The 14993-nt window shown below is 46.8% G+C and overlaps 1 protein-coding gene across 1 annotated transcript; it reads left to right on the top strand.

Annotated features, from left to right (window-relative positions):
* Window positions 1–6266: 6266 nt before the first annotated feature.
* On the top strand, window positions 6267–8729 carry LOC147710185 (heat shock 70 kDa protein-like). Its single transcript, XM_086920870.1, has one exon. It carries the CDS (start codon window positions 6437–6439, stop codon window positions 8372–8374), a length of 1938 nt encoding a protein of 645 aa, XP_086776996.1. The 5' UTR covers window positions 6267–6436; the 3' UTR covers window positions 8375–8729.
* Window positions 8730–14993: the final 6264 nt, after the last annotated feature.

Genomic DNA, 14993 nt, shown 5'->3' with positions numbered 1-14993 from the left:
GATGTATGACGTTACAACGCATACTTTCACAACGCATACCATTACAACGCAACTTTTACAACGCAGGATCCATTACAACGAATACCTTTACAACGCATGACTTTACATAGCAGATACTATTACAACGCAAGCCATTACAATGTAAGTATAGGTAAGTATATTCTTTTTTCTTTAAATGTAATTAAATAATATTTACTTAATTAATATTAACATTACTTAAATTAATGTATTTAATTTATTTAAAGTACTATTTTTAAAACTAAACCCTTAAAATACCCTTGTACCCCAAAACCCAAACCTAGCCCTAAACCCTAAAAATACCCCTGTACCCCATAACCCAAACCTAGCCCTAAACCCTAAAAATACCCCTGTACCCCATAACCCAAACCTAGCCCTGAACCCTAAAAATACCCCCGTACCCCATAACCCAAACCTAGCCCTGAACCCTAAAAATACCCCTGTACCCCAAAACCCAAACCTAGCCCTGAACCCTAAAAATACCCCTGTACCCCATAACCCAAACCTAGCCCTGAACCCTAAAAATACCCCTGTACCCCATAACCCAAACCTAGCCCTGAACCCTAAAAATACCCCTGTACCCCAAAACCCAAACCTAGCCCTGAACCCTAAAAATACCCCTGTACCCCATAACCCAAACCTAGCCCTGAACCCTAAAAATACCCCTATACCCCAAACCCCAAACCTAGCCCTGAACCCCAAAAATACCCCTGTACCCCATAACCCAAACCTAGCCCTAAACCCTAAAACTACCCCTGTACCCCAAAACCCATACCTAGCCCAGAACCCTAAAAATACCCCTATACCCCAAAACCCATACCTATCCCTAAACCCTAATTTATTTAATTTATTTTTAATATTTATTAAATTAATTAAATATATATTTTTTAAATTAAATAAATGTTTAAAAAAAGATAAACTTACCTATACTTATGTAGTAATGGCATGCGTTGTAATAGCATCTGCGATGTAATGTCATGCGTTGTAAAAACATGTGTTGTAAATACACTTGCGTTGTAAAAGTTTCGTTGTAATGGTAGTGCGTGGTAAATGATGCGTGGTAACGGTTGTATACCAGCAGGGGTTACATAATTTGCACTTTGTGTACTTGGCTGGCACTTGCACTTGAGTTCCCTCCGGAGCGATGCTCTGGATAATTACAGTAGTGACAGGAAGAGGACAATCTTACAAGTCTTCGCCAGTGCAGCTGCAGGTGATACCTGTAGGACTTTACGCTGCAACACAAGCTCTTTTCTCAAACATCATCATAATTGACACAAAACAACGTCCACGTTTTCCTTTGATAGTGTTATTTCATTACACTATTGAAAACATATATAAATAATGGAATTTTCTTTACCCTCAAAGTGTTTCTAAATTGAAACCAGATCCCTTGTTTTTGTCCCTCCTTCCATCCGGTTGTTAAAAATGCCTTTAAAAAGCTTTAGCAGTACCTTCGCCAGCGCTTCTATGTTTGTCGCCTGGTTTGTATTCTACATTCTGATATCTATAGTATGTTTTAGTATAATGTACTGTGTTGTGGGAAAAAGGTATATTGTAGATAGTTTGTGAATAAACGTTGTGCAGCATTATAAACATGAACTTTGGAACTAATTTCCCCAGTCCCTCATTTTGTACCAGAGGTTGTAGCTGTAGGTGGTTGTGTGGGGTAAAATGTACAGAATGGGTATCATCTGATCCCCAGTGCTTCTGTTCATTTGCCATTTAGTGTGGTGTGTGAGAGAGAGATCTATGAGAAGTCTTTGCTAGGCCTCATTTTAGGTAGATAGCACAGCCAAGCCGAGTTGCCACCACTGCACAACATGCACTTATCATAGTCTCTCTGGATAGAATCTCATAGCAGATCGGCAGTTATGTCACAAATAAATGGAAAAGAGTATGCAGTTTGTTTGCAAATGCATCAAAGTAGCTCCTACATCAGTGAAAGATATAAACTCTTCATTATATTTTATGGAGGTTATTTTTCGGACTCAATGTTCATGTGTTTTAGCCACGCTACCATTTCTAACAGAATGACAATACAGAGCAACAAAAGGCGTATAGGAGCAGTAACAGGCTGAGCAACACATCAACCGATATATGCCAGTGTTTTAAATCAGAAATGCAGGGCTCCATTTCCAGCCACTGCACTCCAGCACTTACTGGTTGCCTATCACAGACCTAATTTCACAGTTTCCCTCTCGCCTCCTAATCCCCTCATTCCCCACTTCCTTATTTCCTTCTTTCCTTTATCCCTTCTTTACCTTCCTTTGTTCCAGACCCTTCCTCCTTTTCCCCCTCTTCATTACTTAAACAATCCCTTCCCCCTTCCTCGATTCCTCCATCCCTAAAACCTTTCCTTCCTATTTACTTCCACTGTCACTTCTGCCTATCTTCCTCTCTGCCTCCCTATCTTTCTTCATTACCTCCTTTCCTCCTCCTTCCTTCTTGGCCATCTTAATCCCTCTCTTCACTCCTTAATCCCATACCCAGCCTTGATTCCTCAACCCTTATTTCAACTTCATCTATTCCAGTCACTCATATCTTGCAATTCCGCATTTGACTGAGTACTTTCTTTAATTCTTCTTGCTTTCTCGCCCTCCCTCTGTCCTTTCCTACCTCCCTTCCTCTCTCACATCCTCTCATCTTTCCTCCCTTCCTTCTCTTAATTCATTCCCCTTGTCTTCCCTTCCTTCCCTTATCTCTCTATCACATTGCTTTTTCAGTCGACGTCACACAGTTCCACGCCACACAATTCAACTCTACACATTTCCATTCCACACTGCATAATTCACCAATAAACTGCATAATTCAACTCAGGAACACAATTACATAACACCACATACATACAATCCAAACTACATAATTCGACATTGTGCTACAAAATTCAACCTTCCCACAACATGATTAAACTCCATTGTGTACCATTCTTCACCCCAAAAAGCCATTCCACATCATTACACACCATCACACCCATTCCCACTCCACATAATTCTAATACACTCCATACCACAAAATTACTATCCACATATTTCAACTGTATACCATGCCACATAGTTACACTACATAAATCCACACCACGCCACACATTTCCACAACTAACAAGTACAATCCAACTCACATAATTCCACTACACACCGCATACATACACTCTACAACACATGGATATCATTGTCATTCCCTTGTGAATTCCCATAGAAGCCCAGGTTCTGGTGTGCAGGATATCAAACCTGGGTTTTTTTGGGAATTTACAAGGGCATGTTATCAAGGTCTTTATCGCCGCTTTAGCTGCAGTTTCCTGCCGCTAAAGCGGTGATAATGTTATTGCCGTTCTTGATAATATGGCTCTCTGTATTCACTGCCTTACCTCTTCACCTCTTCTCACTCTTTTACCTTCCATTAACTCCTCCTCTTCAATATCTTACTCTTTTTCCCTATCTCTCTTTCACTACCTCTACCTGTTTTTCTCTATGATTGCATTCTCTCTTTCACATTTTTCACTGCACCTCCTTCTGTATTGCAGTTTAAACTCGCTAGATAAACTCTTTCTTTACCTCATGTGTTCATCTCTACCTCTCTGACTTCCATACTATTATCTTTCTACCTCATCTTCTCACTCTCTGCTGCTATATTATCATCACCTGTTTCTGTAATTCACCTGTATCTACATATTTTGTCTCTATGCACCTCTTCTATTTCTACCCTTTAACCACTTCTCTACCTTTCTGCCCCACAACTCTCTTTACCTAACCTAGTTATTGTTCTATGTCTCTTCTCAGTTTGATTCCGTCTCTGCCTCATCACTCTTTCTATGTTGCATCTATCAATACTTTTCTTAATATCTCACCTCTATTCCTGTCTACCCTGCTCTAATTCGCCTCACTTGCTACCTTACCACACTCTGCCACTTGGGTCTGTAATTTATTTTTCTCTTAGATCTAGCTCATTCTACTTTACTCTACAGCCATGCCTACCTATTTACCTCTCTCTCTACGTATCTCTTAATCTTTCTACCACTGTACATGTCTTTCTGACTACCTCGCCTTCCCTGTATACTTTATGTCTCTTTCTTCTTCACCAATCTGCTACATCGTCCCTATCTCTACCTCTCTTCTCCTTCTACCTCACCCCTCCCACTATACCCTTCCCTGTACCTGCCTGCCCTCCTATAATCTCCTGTCCTCTACATCGTCCCTATCGCTTTCTCTCTCCCCCATCTTCTTCACCTCTCACTATACCCTTCTCTTTACCTCCCTGTCCTCCTCTCGTCTCCCTCTATTTCACCTCTCACTATTCCCTTCTCTTTACCTCTGTGCCCTCCTCTTGTCTCTGATCATCTCCCATTCTCTTATGAAGAAGAGTTGAGGGTCACTGTTCAGCCAGAGAAGAACATATAAATGACTAGAGGATTGCAGACAGGGGAAGAGATTTAAGGAGATTGGATACTGAGATGGTGAGTGTTTTGATTTGTACTGTTGCAGCAGAAATGAAAGTTGTAGAGGGGGATTTATATGTGCTTATTAATATCCAGCAATTAAAGCTACAATTTCAAGTGCTGTGCTTGTATGCTTCATTTTATTACCATGCACTCATTCATTAACCAGCAAAAAAGTACGCCTTTCTAAGGTATTGACCCAATTGGAGGTGCAGGTTGATTGGACACAAAACTCAGGCGAATGAGTAGATACATTTCTGAAGAGGGGTAGTGTGGCCCCTTGTTAGACTAGAAAGCTGTTGAGATTTGGTCGCAATTTTAAGCTTGATCAGTTCCCCTTCGTTAGTAAAGAAGTGTTACATGGTACACCCCATCAGCAGCTTCTGTGATGGAGTGATCGTGTGTCTAGGTGGGGTACTTTATGACAGAATTCAAAGACACTGGTGGGAGAGCTGGTTTTACAGAAGTCTCTGAGGTTGGAATTGAGGGGATTAGCAGAGTTATGTGTGAATCCACAGTTCAGAACAGCAAGAGTGTTACAGGTCAGTCCTGGAGGACATTGGAAGAGATGTGTGTACTTACTAAAGTTAGATTAACACGTTAGGAGAGAAATGCCCCCTGATAGTTGCTGTGGGTTGTGTGACTCACTGGAAACCTCTTGTGTGACAACATGACATAGAGAGGGCTACTGCAGACAATTGTTGGTGTCCTCTCACTCTGCTGCCCCCACCGAGAGCCTAGCGCTCTGCTCGGTCCTTCCTTCTGGCCTGAAGGCGCAGGATAGCCAGGAGCCCCTTGTCCCACAAGTGACTCTTGAACTGTGCGAGTGCTGCAGACAGCTGCCTTTCACAAGTAACGTTGCCTGAGTTGTCTCATTGCATGGGCTCAGGATCCTGGGGCACGGACACTAGGCTTCACCATGAGTCCCCATCGGACTCCCTCTAACCTAACCACTGACCCCCAGAACCGACTCCTTTCACCCAAAGGATTAACATCTTGGCAGGGTGGGATCGGGCTGCCTTCACCGTTCTCGACTATAATTTACTTTTAAATCTGTGTTTATCTTGCTTACTGCAGAAGCTGCGCCCGCACTACAGGTTCCAAGATGCACTTCTCTTGTGACGATACTACAGGCCTCAGACAGTATGTGGATTCTGCCGTAAACTTTTCGTATGACGGAGGCAACTGGAAAAGAGGGCACGGAAAAATATGTTACTTTGAAGCACTTCGTGCTTTCCATTCTCAATGGCGAACAATGTAATCCCAGTCAGTGACGGAAAGCCGCGAGTGTATAAAATTGCCTCCACTTTCGTGATACAGTACATTTTTTAAAGGCAGAATTATAGAGGCGGGGCTGTTTTCATTGTTTGTGTTCTTGGCGCGGGTCCCTCGGTTTTTCGTCCTTTCCTGGCCCCGCCAGTGGTGACAGCAAAGAAACATCTGGAACATTCCAGGGACTGCTGGCAGAATCATTTACATCAACCACGCCTCCTCCTCTCTCATTGGCTGTGGTGTGCCGAGCCTTCACGGTTCTGGGCATTTCTCGAAGGCTCTAGGAAGGGCTGCATTTTGATTGGCCAGCAGGTCTGACAAATACGAGAGCCTTCAAGAAGCTGCTCGGTTAGCATAGCCCAGGCCTCTCCTGATTGGGCAACAGGGCGGAAACTTCGGGAAATATCCAGCTGTATGATAATCCTAAAGTCGTGATTGGTCGCAGGGCGTGTTCCACTGCGCGTGGCTACTTGGTGTATGCGGCTGCTGGAAAATAAATACAGGAGCCGGTGAGAGACGCTGTCAGATCCGAGTCGGAGAACAGAGAAGACAGAGAGGAACGACCGGAGGAGCCGCTTCCATCACCCGTGAGGAGAGAAGTCACAGAACAGAGCCGAGAGGCCGTTTCCAATAAAGATTCATTGCAGCCGAAAGAAGCCTAAAGACAAGAACCTGACAAGAGCCTCCCCAGAATAAAAAAAACCTCAGAAGATGTCTGCACCCAAGGGCGTCGCTATCGGCATCGACCTGGGCACCACCTACTCCTGCGTGGGGGTCTTCCAGCATGGCAAGGTGGAGATCATCGCCAACGACCAGGGCAACCGCACCACCCCCAGCTATGTGGCCTTCACAGACACGGAGAGGCTCATCGGAGACGCCGCCAAGAACCAGGTGGCCCTCAACCCCCAGAACACCGTCTTTGATGCCAAGAGACTGATTGGCAGGAAGTTTGATGACGCAGTGGTGCAGGCGGACATGAAGCACTGGCCCTTCAAGGTGGTGAGCGATGGTGGGAAGCCCAAGGTGCAGGTGGAGTACAGAGGAGAGAACAAGATCTTCTCCCCTGAGGAGGTGTCTTCCATGGTGCTGACCAAGATGAAGGAGACCGCTGAGGCATACCTGGGCCACCCAGTCTCCAATGCTGTCATCACTGTGCCTGCTTACTTCAACGACTCCCAGAGGCAGGCCACTAAAGATGCAGGGGTTATCGCTGGCCTGAATGTGCTGAGGATCATCAATGAGCCCACAGCAGCAGCCATCGCCTATGGTCTGGACAAGAACGGTAGGGGAGAGCGCAATGTCCTGATCTTTGACCTGGGTGGAGGTACCTTTGATGTTTCCATTCTAACAATTGATGATGGCATCTTTGAAGTCAAGGCTACAGCTGGAGACACCCACCTGGGAGGCGAAGACTTTGACAACCGCATGGTTAGTCACTTCATTGAGGAATTCAAGAGAAAGCACAAGAAGGATATCGGCCAGAACAAGAGGGCAGTCAGGAGGCTGAGAACTGCTTGTGAGAGAGCCAAGAGAACCCTGTCTTCCAGCACTCAGGCTAGCATCGAGATTGATTCGCTGTTCGAAGGCATCGATTTCTACACTTCCATCACCAGAGCTCGCTTTGAGGAGCTGTGTGCTGACCTCTTCAGAGGAACCCTTGATCCTGTGGAGAAGGCTCTGAGAGATGCCAAGCTGGACAAAGCTCAGATCCATGAAGTTGTGCTTGTAGGAGGATCGACACGTATCCCCAAAATCCAGAAACTGCTGCAGGACTTTTTCAATGGCAGAGAACTGAATAAAAGCATCAACCCAGACGAGGCTGTGGCCTACGGTGCAGCAGTGCAAGCTGCTATACTGATGGGTGACAAGTCTGAGAATGTGCAGGACCTGCTCCTCCTGGATGTAGCACCTCTCTCACTGGGGCTTGAGACTGCAGGTGGTGTGATGACTGTCCTTATCAAGCGTAACACCACCATCCCAACCAAGCAAACCCAGATCTTCACCACCTACTCCGATAACCAGCCTGGTGTCCTGATCCAAGTGTATGAGGGTGAAAGAGCCATGACCAAGGACAACAATCTTCTAGGGAAATTTGATCTAAGCGGAATCCCACCAGCCCCTCGTGGTGTACCCCAGATTGAGGTGACCTTTGACATAGATGCTAACGGTATCCTGAATGTTTCTGCTATGGACAAGAGTTCAGGCAAACAGAACAAGATCACCATCACCAACGACAAGGGCCGGCTGAGCAAAGAGGAGATTGAGAGGATGTTGCAGGAGGCTGAGCGGTACAAAGCAGATGATGAAGCCCAGAGAGAGAAGGTCTCTGCCAAGAATGCACTGGAGTCCTACGCCTTCAACATGAAGAGTACAGTGGAGGATGACAAACTTAAGGACAAGATCAGTGAAGATGAACGGAAGAAGATAGTGGACAAATGCAACCAGACCATCTCCTGGCTGGAGAGCAACCAGCTGGCAGAGAAGGAGGAGTATGAGCACCAGCAGAAAGAGCTGGAGAAGGTCTGTAATCCCATCATCACCAAACTCTACCAGGGCGGGATGTCTGGGGGAATGCCTGATGCGAGCTGTGGAGCTCAGGCCCGCCAAGGGAGCTCCAGCGCTGGACCCACCATCGAGGAGGTGGATTAATGATGGACTCTTCTCATGGTCCCACCATTGAGGAAGTGGATTATTGGTGGACAATAATGAACTCTTCGCATTGAGGAGGTGGATGAATCGAAGACAACAATGTGCTCTTCCCATAGACACACTAATTGAGAAAGTGGATTAAACAGACTTCTGGCCCTTAACAGACTTTTCTAGGTCATTCAGAAAATTCTATGGCCACATGTACCGAATACATGCTGTGTTCTCTGCAGATAATGTGTTTGTGTCACAATGAGAATTTTAATTTATTTTAATCCTGTTGCTACCTTTTATAAAGACCATATTGCTCAAATATATGTTTATATTTTATTTTTTGTATTAAAATGAGTAAACTGACCACCATTGTCTCTATTTTTAATTTACCTTGGTTATTGTGTGTTGGATCGGGGAGAGTGTGTGCTTTTGTGAAATTGGAACGTGTAAAATAATGCATAGGTGTCACTTGTCTTGTAATTGGGTGAGGGGCTTGAGTCCTGCTTAGGTTTGTGGCTAATGCAGTGTACTATATATCCCAAAAACAACTTCACAAAATGTTTTGACCTGTATTGTACGGATGACAAATCAAATAAGGCAAGATCAAAGGAAACTGCACATTACTATTTAGGGGTGGCGAGTAGTGAGGAAAGAGGCCACACAGAATGAGGTGAGCATATTAGGAGTGCACAATATATGTGGGAACCAGAGCATTAAAAATATGGAGTTATTGTAAAACCGAAACAAAAACGTATTCGTGACCTATATTTGTTTGCACATGCTGCTGAACATGCAGTGGCTTTCCATTTAATGTCTGCACAGTGCCCAGCGTTTCTTGATTATGTAATGTACACTATTTTATCCTCTAAAATAAGTCCAGGCGTTTTTTGATGTACACTATTTTATCCTCTGAAATAAGTGCAGAAAAGACAGGAAAGCAACAAGATGTTCACGTGGTGGCAAAGGTGAGTGTTATTAAGATCCTGATAGTATACAGGTGCACACGTGGAGCTGGGGCATCATAGATGAGAAAGGTATCCGGATCCAGATGGCCGAGCCAGGATGGATGGGTCAGGGAGCAGTAGGGGTGGTAGAGCAGACAAAAAGCACAAGGAATGGAGGCAGTAGGTGTGTGTAGTCTAAGAAGGTGTTGGGGCAGTATGGCTGGTACAAACAGCAAGAAAAGGGGGAATTAGGAAACAAGTGTTTTAAGAACTGGAGATTCTAAAAATATGAGGGCATCTTCAACAGTGGAGTATGCAAAGGTTCGAAGAGACCAGAAGGAAGGGTGAAGGGGGGTGTCATACAGCCGCCTAGAAATGCAAGTAAGTAGAAGGTTGTAGGGGTACGCAGGAGTACAAACAGAGCAGCTTCTGTAGGGTCAGAGAGCAGAAGGTTTTAGGGGACTTAGGAAATACAAACAGAACAGCGGCCGTAGGGTCGGAGAGCAGAGTGTTAGATGCCACAAAGGGAAGGACACTCAGGGAGTACAGGGTAGTAAAGCAAAGAAGTTCAAGGCTTCCTCAGAGAAGTGGTGTGGGGTTAGAGACCAGAAGACAATAAAATGTAATAAATCAAGGTTTGCTCAGTGCTTTATCTAATAGAAAGGAAAGCTAATGTTTTCTCTGTGCACAGACAATGCTGCACATGAAAAATAATATAGCGATAAATACGGGTATAGACAGGGTCTGAAAACGGGTACAGTGTTAGTAAGGGGAAGATCAGTGGTGTGTCCCTCAATCCCAATGAACCACTCACTTTGATTTCTGCCACTATCATGAGTCTCAATATCCCTGGGGAATTGTGAGTCCTGTAGTCCTCTCTAGCGGAGTGTGGTGTGAATCCACATTATTCAGGTGTTTTGATTGCCCAGATGCATGCTTTGCTTTCCATGGCAACGTTGTCTGAGCCACCACACTCGGGACACTTCCTCTGGTCTTGCTGGCTCATACACTGCCCCCCAAAAGAGGACCGAAGATGGTCCTAGAGAACACAAGAAGACAGTGAGGACAGGCAGGGGAAGGAGAAGAGATCCAGAGATAATGGTGAGAACCAGGAGGCTGGAAAATGGAAGAGGGCAGAGGAACGAGGCAGGATGGTGGAGGAGGGAGGGAACGAGGCAGGATGATGGAGGAGGGAGAGGAACGAGGCAAGATGATGGAGGAGGGCAGAGGAACGAGGCAGGATGGTGGAGGAGGGAGTGAACAAGTCAGGATAATGGAGGAGGGCAGAGGAACAAGAGTGAACGAAGGCAGGATGGTGGAGGAGGGAGTGAACAAGTCAGGATGATGAAGTGAGTGAGTGAAGGTGGCAGGATGACGGAGGAGGAAGTGAAGGGGGGAGGATGACGGAGGAGGGAGTGAACGAGGCAGGATGATGGAGGAGGGAGAGGAACGAGGCAGGATCATGGAGGAGGGAAGGAACGAGGCAGGATGATGGAGGAGGGAAGGAACGAGGCAGGATGGTGGAGGAGGGAGTGAACAAGTCAGGATGATGAAGTGAGTGAGTGAAGGAGGCAGGATGACGGAGGAGGAAGTGAAGGGGGGAGGATGACGGAGGAGGGAGTGAACAAGTCAGGATGAAGGAGTGAGTGAAGGAGGCAGGATGGCGGAGGAGGGAGTGAAGGAGGCAGGATGATGGAGGAGGGAGAGAACGAGGCAAGATGATGAAGGAGGGAGTGAAGGAGGCAAGATGGCGGAGGAGGGAGAGGAACGAGGCAGGACGATGGAGGAGGGAGAGAACGAGGCAGGATGATGGAGGAGGGAGAGGAACGAGGCAGGATGAGGGAGGAGGGGTGAGCGAGGCAGGATGAAGGAGGAGGGCAGAGGAACGAGGCAGGATGATGGAGGAGGGAGAGAAGGAGGCAAGATGATGGAGGAGAGAGTGAAGGAGGCAGAATGGCGGAGGAGGGAGAGGAACGAGGCAGGACGATGGAGGAGGGGGTGAACGAGGCAGGATGATGGAGGAGGGAGAGGAACGAGGCAGGATGATGGAGGAGGGAGAGAACGAGGCAGGATGATGGAGGAGGGAGAGAACGAGGCACAATGTTGGAGGAGGGAGAGAATGAGGCAGGATGATGGAGGAGGGAGAGAACGAGGCAGGATGATGGAGGAGGGAGAGGAACGAGGCAGGATGATGGAGGAGGGAGAGAACGAGGCAGGATGATGGAGGAGCGAGAGAACGAGGCAGGATGATGGAGGAGGGAGAGAACGAGGCACAATGTTGGAGGCGGGCGAGAACGAGGCAGGATGATGGAGGAGGGAGAGGAACGAGGCAGGATGATGGAGGAAGGAAGGAACGAGGCAGGATGATGGAGGAGGGAGGGAACGAGGCGAGGAGGGAGGGAACGAGGCAGGATGATGGAGGAGGGCAGAGGAACCAGGCAGGATGATGGAGGAGGGCAGAGGAACGAGGCAGGATGATGGAGGAGGGAGAGAAGGAGGCAGGATGATGCAGGGGGGAAGGAGCAAGGCAGGATGGTGGAGGAGGGGTGAACGAGGCAGGATGATGGAGGAGGGAGAGAACGAGGCAGGATGATGGAGGAGGGAGGGAACGAGGCAGGATGATGAAGGAGGGCAGAGGAACGAGGCAGGATGATGGAGGAGGGCAGAGGAACGAAGCAGGATGATGGAGGAGGGCAGAGGAACGAAGCAGGATGATGGAGGAGGGCAGAGGAACAAGAGTGATCGAAGGCAGGATGATGGAGGAGGGAGGGAACGAGGCAGGATGATGGAGGAGGGAGGGAACGAGGCAGGATGATGGAGGAGGGAGGGAACGAGGCAGGATGGTGGAGGAGGGAGGGAACAAGGCAAGATGATGGAGGAGGGAGGGAACGAGGCATGATGATGGAGGAGGGAGGGAACGAGGCAGGATGATGGAGGAGGGAGGAACGAGGCAGGATGATGGAGGAGGGAGGGAACGAGGCAGGATGATGGAGGAGGGACTGAACGAGGCAGGATGATGGAGGAGGGAGAGAACGAGGCAGGATGATGGAGGAGGGAGGGAACGAGGCAGGATGATGGAGGAGGGAGGGAACGAGGCAGGATGGTGGAGGAGGGAGGGAACAAGGCAGGATGATGGAGGAGGGAGGGAACGAGGCATGATGATGGAGGAGGGAGGGAACGAGGCAGGATGGTGGAGGAGGGAGGGAACGAGGCAGGATAATGGAGGAGGGAGGGAACGAGGCAGGATGATGGAGGAGGGAGGGAACGAGGCAGGATAATGGAGGAGGGAGGGAACGAGGCCGGATGATGGAGGAGGGCAGAGGAACGAGGCAGGATGGTGGAGGAGGGAGGGAACGAGGCAGGATGATGGAGGAGGGAGGAGGAGCGAGGCAGGATGATGGAGGAGGGAGTGAACGAGGCAGGATGATGGAGGAGGGAGGAGGAGCGAGGCAGGATGATGGAGGAGGGAGTGAACGAGGCAGGTTGGGGGAGGGAGGGAAGGAGGCAGGATGATGGAGACACCTGACGGATGGGAATGGAGGCAGGTGAACATGTAGGAGGAGATGGTAGAGGGAACGGAGAATGCGGATAGGAATATGTTTTAGGGCAGTAAGTGTGGTGTGTGCGTAGGGGGAACAAAGATAAGGCTGTCAGATTGTTCCTTGTTACTGATTATACTATTTCCTGCCATGGGCTTACATTACACAGCATGATGCATTCTCGAAGTTGCAGTCATTATTCATTCATTCGAACAGAACCAATTGGACCAACAGACCCGAAACTACAGGTTGGTGAGCCGTTGAAAGCTTGAAACTGGTCCAAGCAAAATACCCGGCTCTGGTTCAGCTCGGGTCTTCCTGGACTCTCGAGCCCAGTATGATCCGAGCCCGACCTCCCCGACCTCTTAGTTACGATCAGTGACTGTGAAAACCAACATTGCTTGTGAGTTTTAACAAAATATTGCTTTCCACAGGGGGTGAAAACTATCATTGTCTTACCTCTTCGCTGCCTGGCCTTTCAACCTCCCTCACCGCCCTCCCTTGCCACGCTTTTTTTTTGGTTATTTGGGGTAGTTAGCACTTATGCCCCCATAACTTTTTCTCCACATAAGGTGTCCACGCCAAATGTGTGTCCTTTTCTTCCTTCCATCCAGGGTTTGTGGATTCCTCTGGAGGAAACCAAGAAATTAGGCAAAATAAAGGAAACGTTTGGGTTTTGGGGGAAAAATGGGAAAAAAGTGCTGCAGAAGAAAGCGTCTGTTTTATCCCTGAAAATGGGACATAGCCTATTTTTCTTATTTTTTATGCTTACAACCTTCTTCCAAATCTATATATTTCTGAAAAATAGACACAATTCTAAATTCAGCAAGGGGTCATTTGTTTAGCTCCTTCAAGGCTTTTCTATCGAAAGGAACATCGGATGCCATTACAACGCAAGTCTTTACAACGACTTGCTGTAGGGGGTACTGGATGTTTTAATAGTATAATTTACTATTCCAAATACAGTCTGTGCAACAGTAGCGAAGGTGTTGGATTTAAAATCCAACACCTTTTGCCCCCTATAGCAAGTCGTTATAGAGACTTGCTTTAAATGGTTTGCATTATAATAATGCCTTCCTTGTAACAAAGCGTTATAATGGCATGCGATGTATCGCATGCGATGTAAAGGATGTCTACCTTGACAGGTCAAGCATTACCAAGATACCCACCTGCCCTGATCGACCTAACCACGGATGCTATCTGCAGTCACAATTAGGTCAGTCTCTGAACTATGGGCATCACAAAACCCATTTTGAGAATGATCAACGACCCCTCTGTATCAATGAATTTCATCAGCTCCTGATTGCTACATTTTTCTAGAATCTTAGCAGGAGCCGGCAACAAGGAGATGGTACGAAGATTTTTCATATCTTCAGGATCTGCACTGGCTTTCTTAAGGAGCACAGTGACAACAGCTTCCTTCCAGTTGCCCGATGGAAGGGTGCAATTAAATCACTTCTGCAAAAATGTAGCAATAGGATCAGGAGCAAGTTGTAATGTTTTGGCCTGCAAGGATCAGACGGGGACACTGGTTTTAGACTCAACAATAAGTCCTTGGTTTGCTGGACAGAGATCAATGGGAAAGCTGAAAAAAGATTGTAAGAAGAGCAAAGTGCAGATTTATCAAAGAATGTTTGAGCCGCAACATGCAACTTTAGATTCAAGATGATGTTAGGAAATTTGAAAATATGCTGCTACTTGAACGCAGAACTCTTGAGAAAAATTAAGCATCCGCTGAGTCGGAGGTTATGATAGTGTAGTGTAGTTCCTATATTCCCAATAGGCTTTGCACATTGGAATAATATATCCTATAGATTAGACGTAGGACTGAGGTCAACTAGGTCTCTATCGAATATACTAAACTTGACTGTGTGTGTGCCAGCTAACTCAGAGGTCATAGAAACTTTCTCGAATACATAAGAAGGGATTAGTTTCTGACAACCACATAAACATGACAACTTTGTTTCCCAAGAATAAGAATATATCTCACAGAGTCGCGGAAACAATAGATAAGTATTTCATTGTCAATCGTGCATGGTTCGTTTCAACAGAGTTGCAGAGAAATAGAGAGACGGGCGTTTTCAATAAAAAGGTTTATTGAACAGTCTTCTTTCTCATGCAAGAAGTGAACTGCTGCAATTGGTA

Source organism: Lissotriton vulgaris, chromosome 5 (genome assembly GCF_964263255.1).
Source record: "Lissotriton vulgaris chromosome 5, aLisVul1.2, whole genome shotgun sequence".
Taxonomy (NCBI): Eukaryota; Metazoa; Chordata; class Amphibia; order Caudata; family Salamandridae; genus Lissotriton; species Lissotriton vulgaris.
The sequence above is the reverse complement of the archived record's forward strand: the minus strand, read 5'-3'. Positions and strand labels throughout refer to the sequence as shown.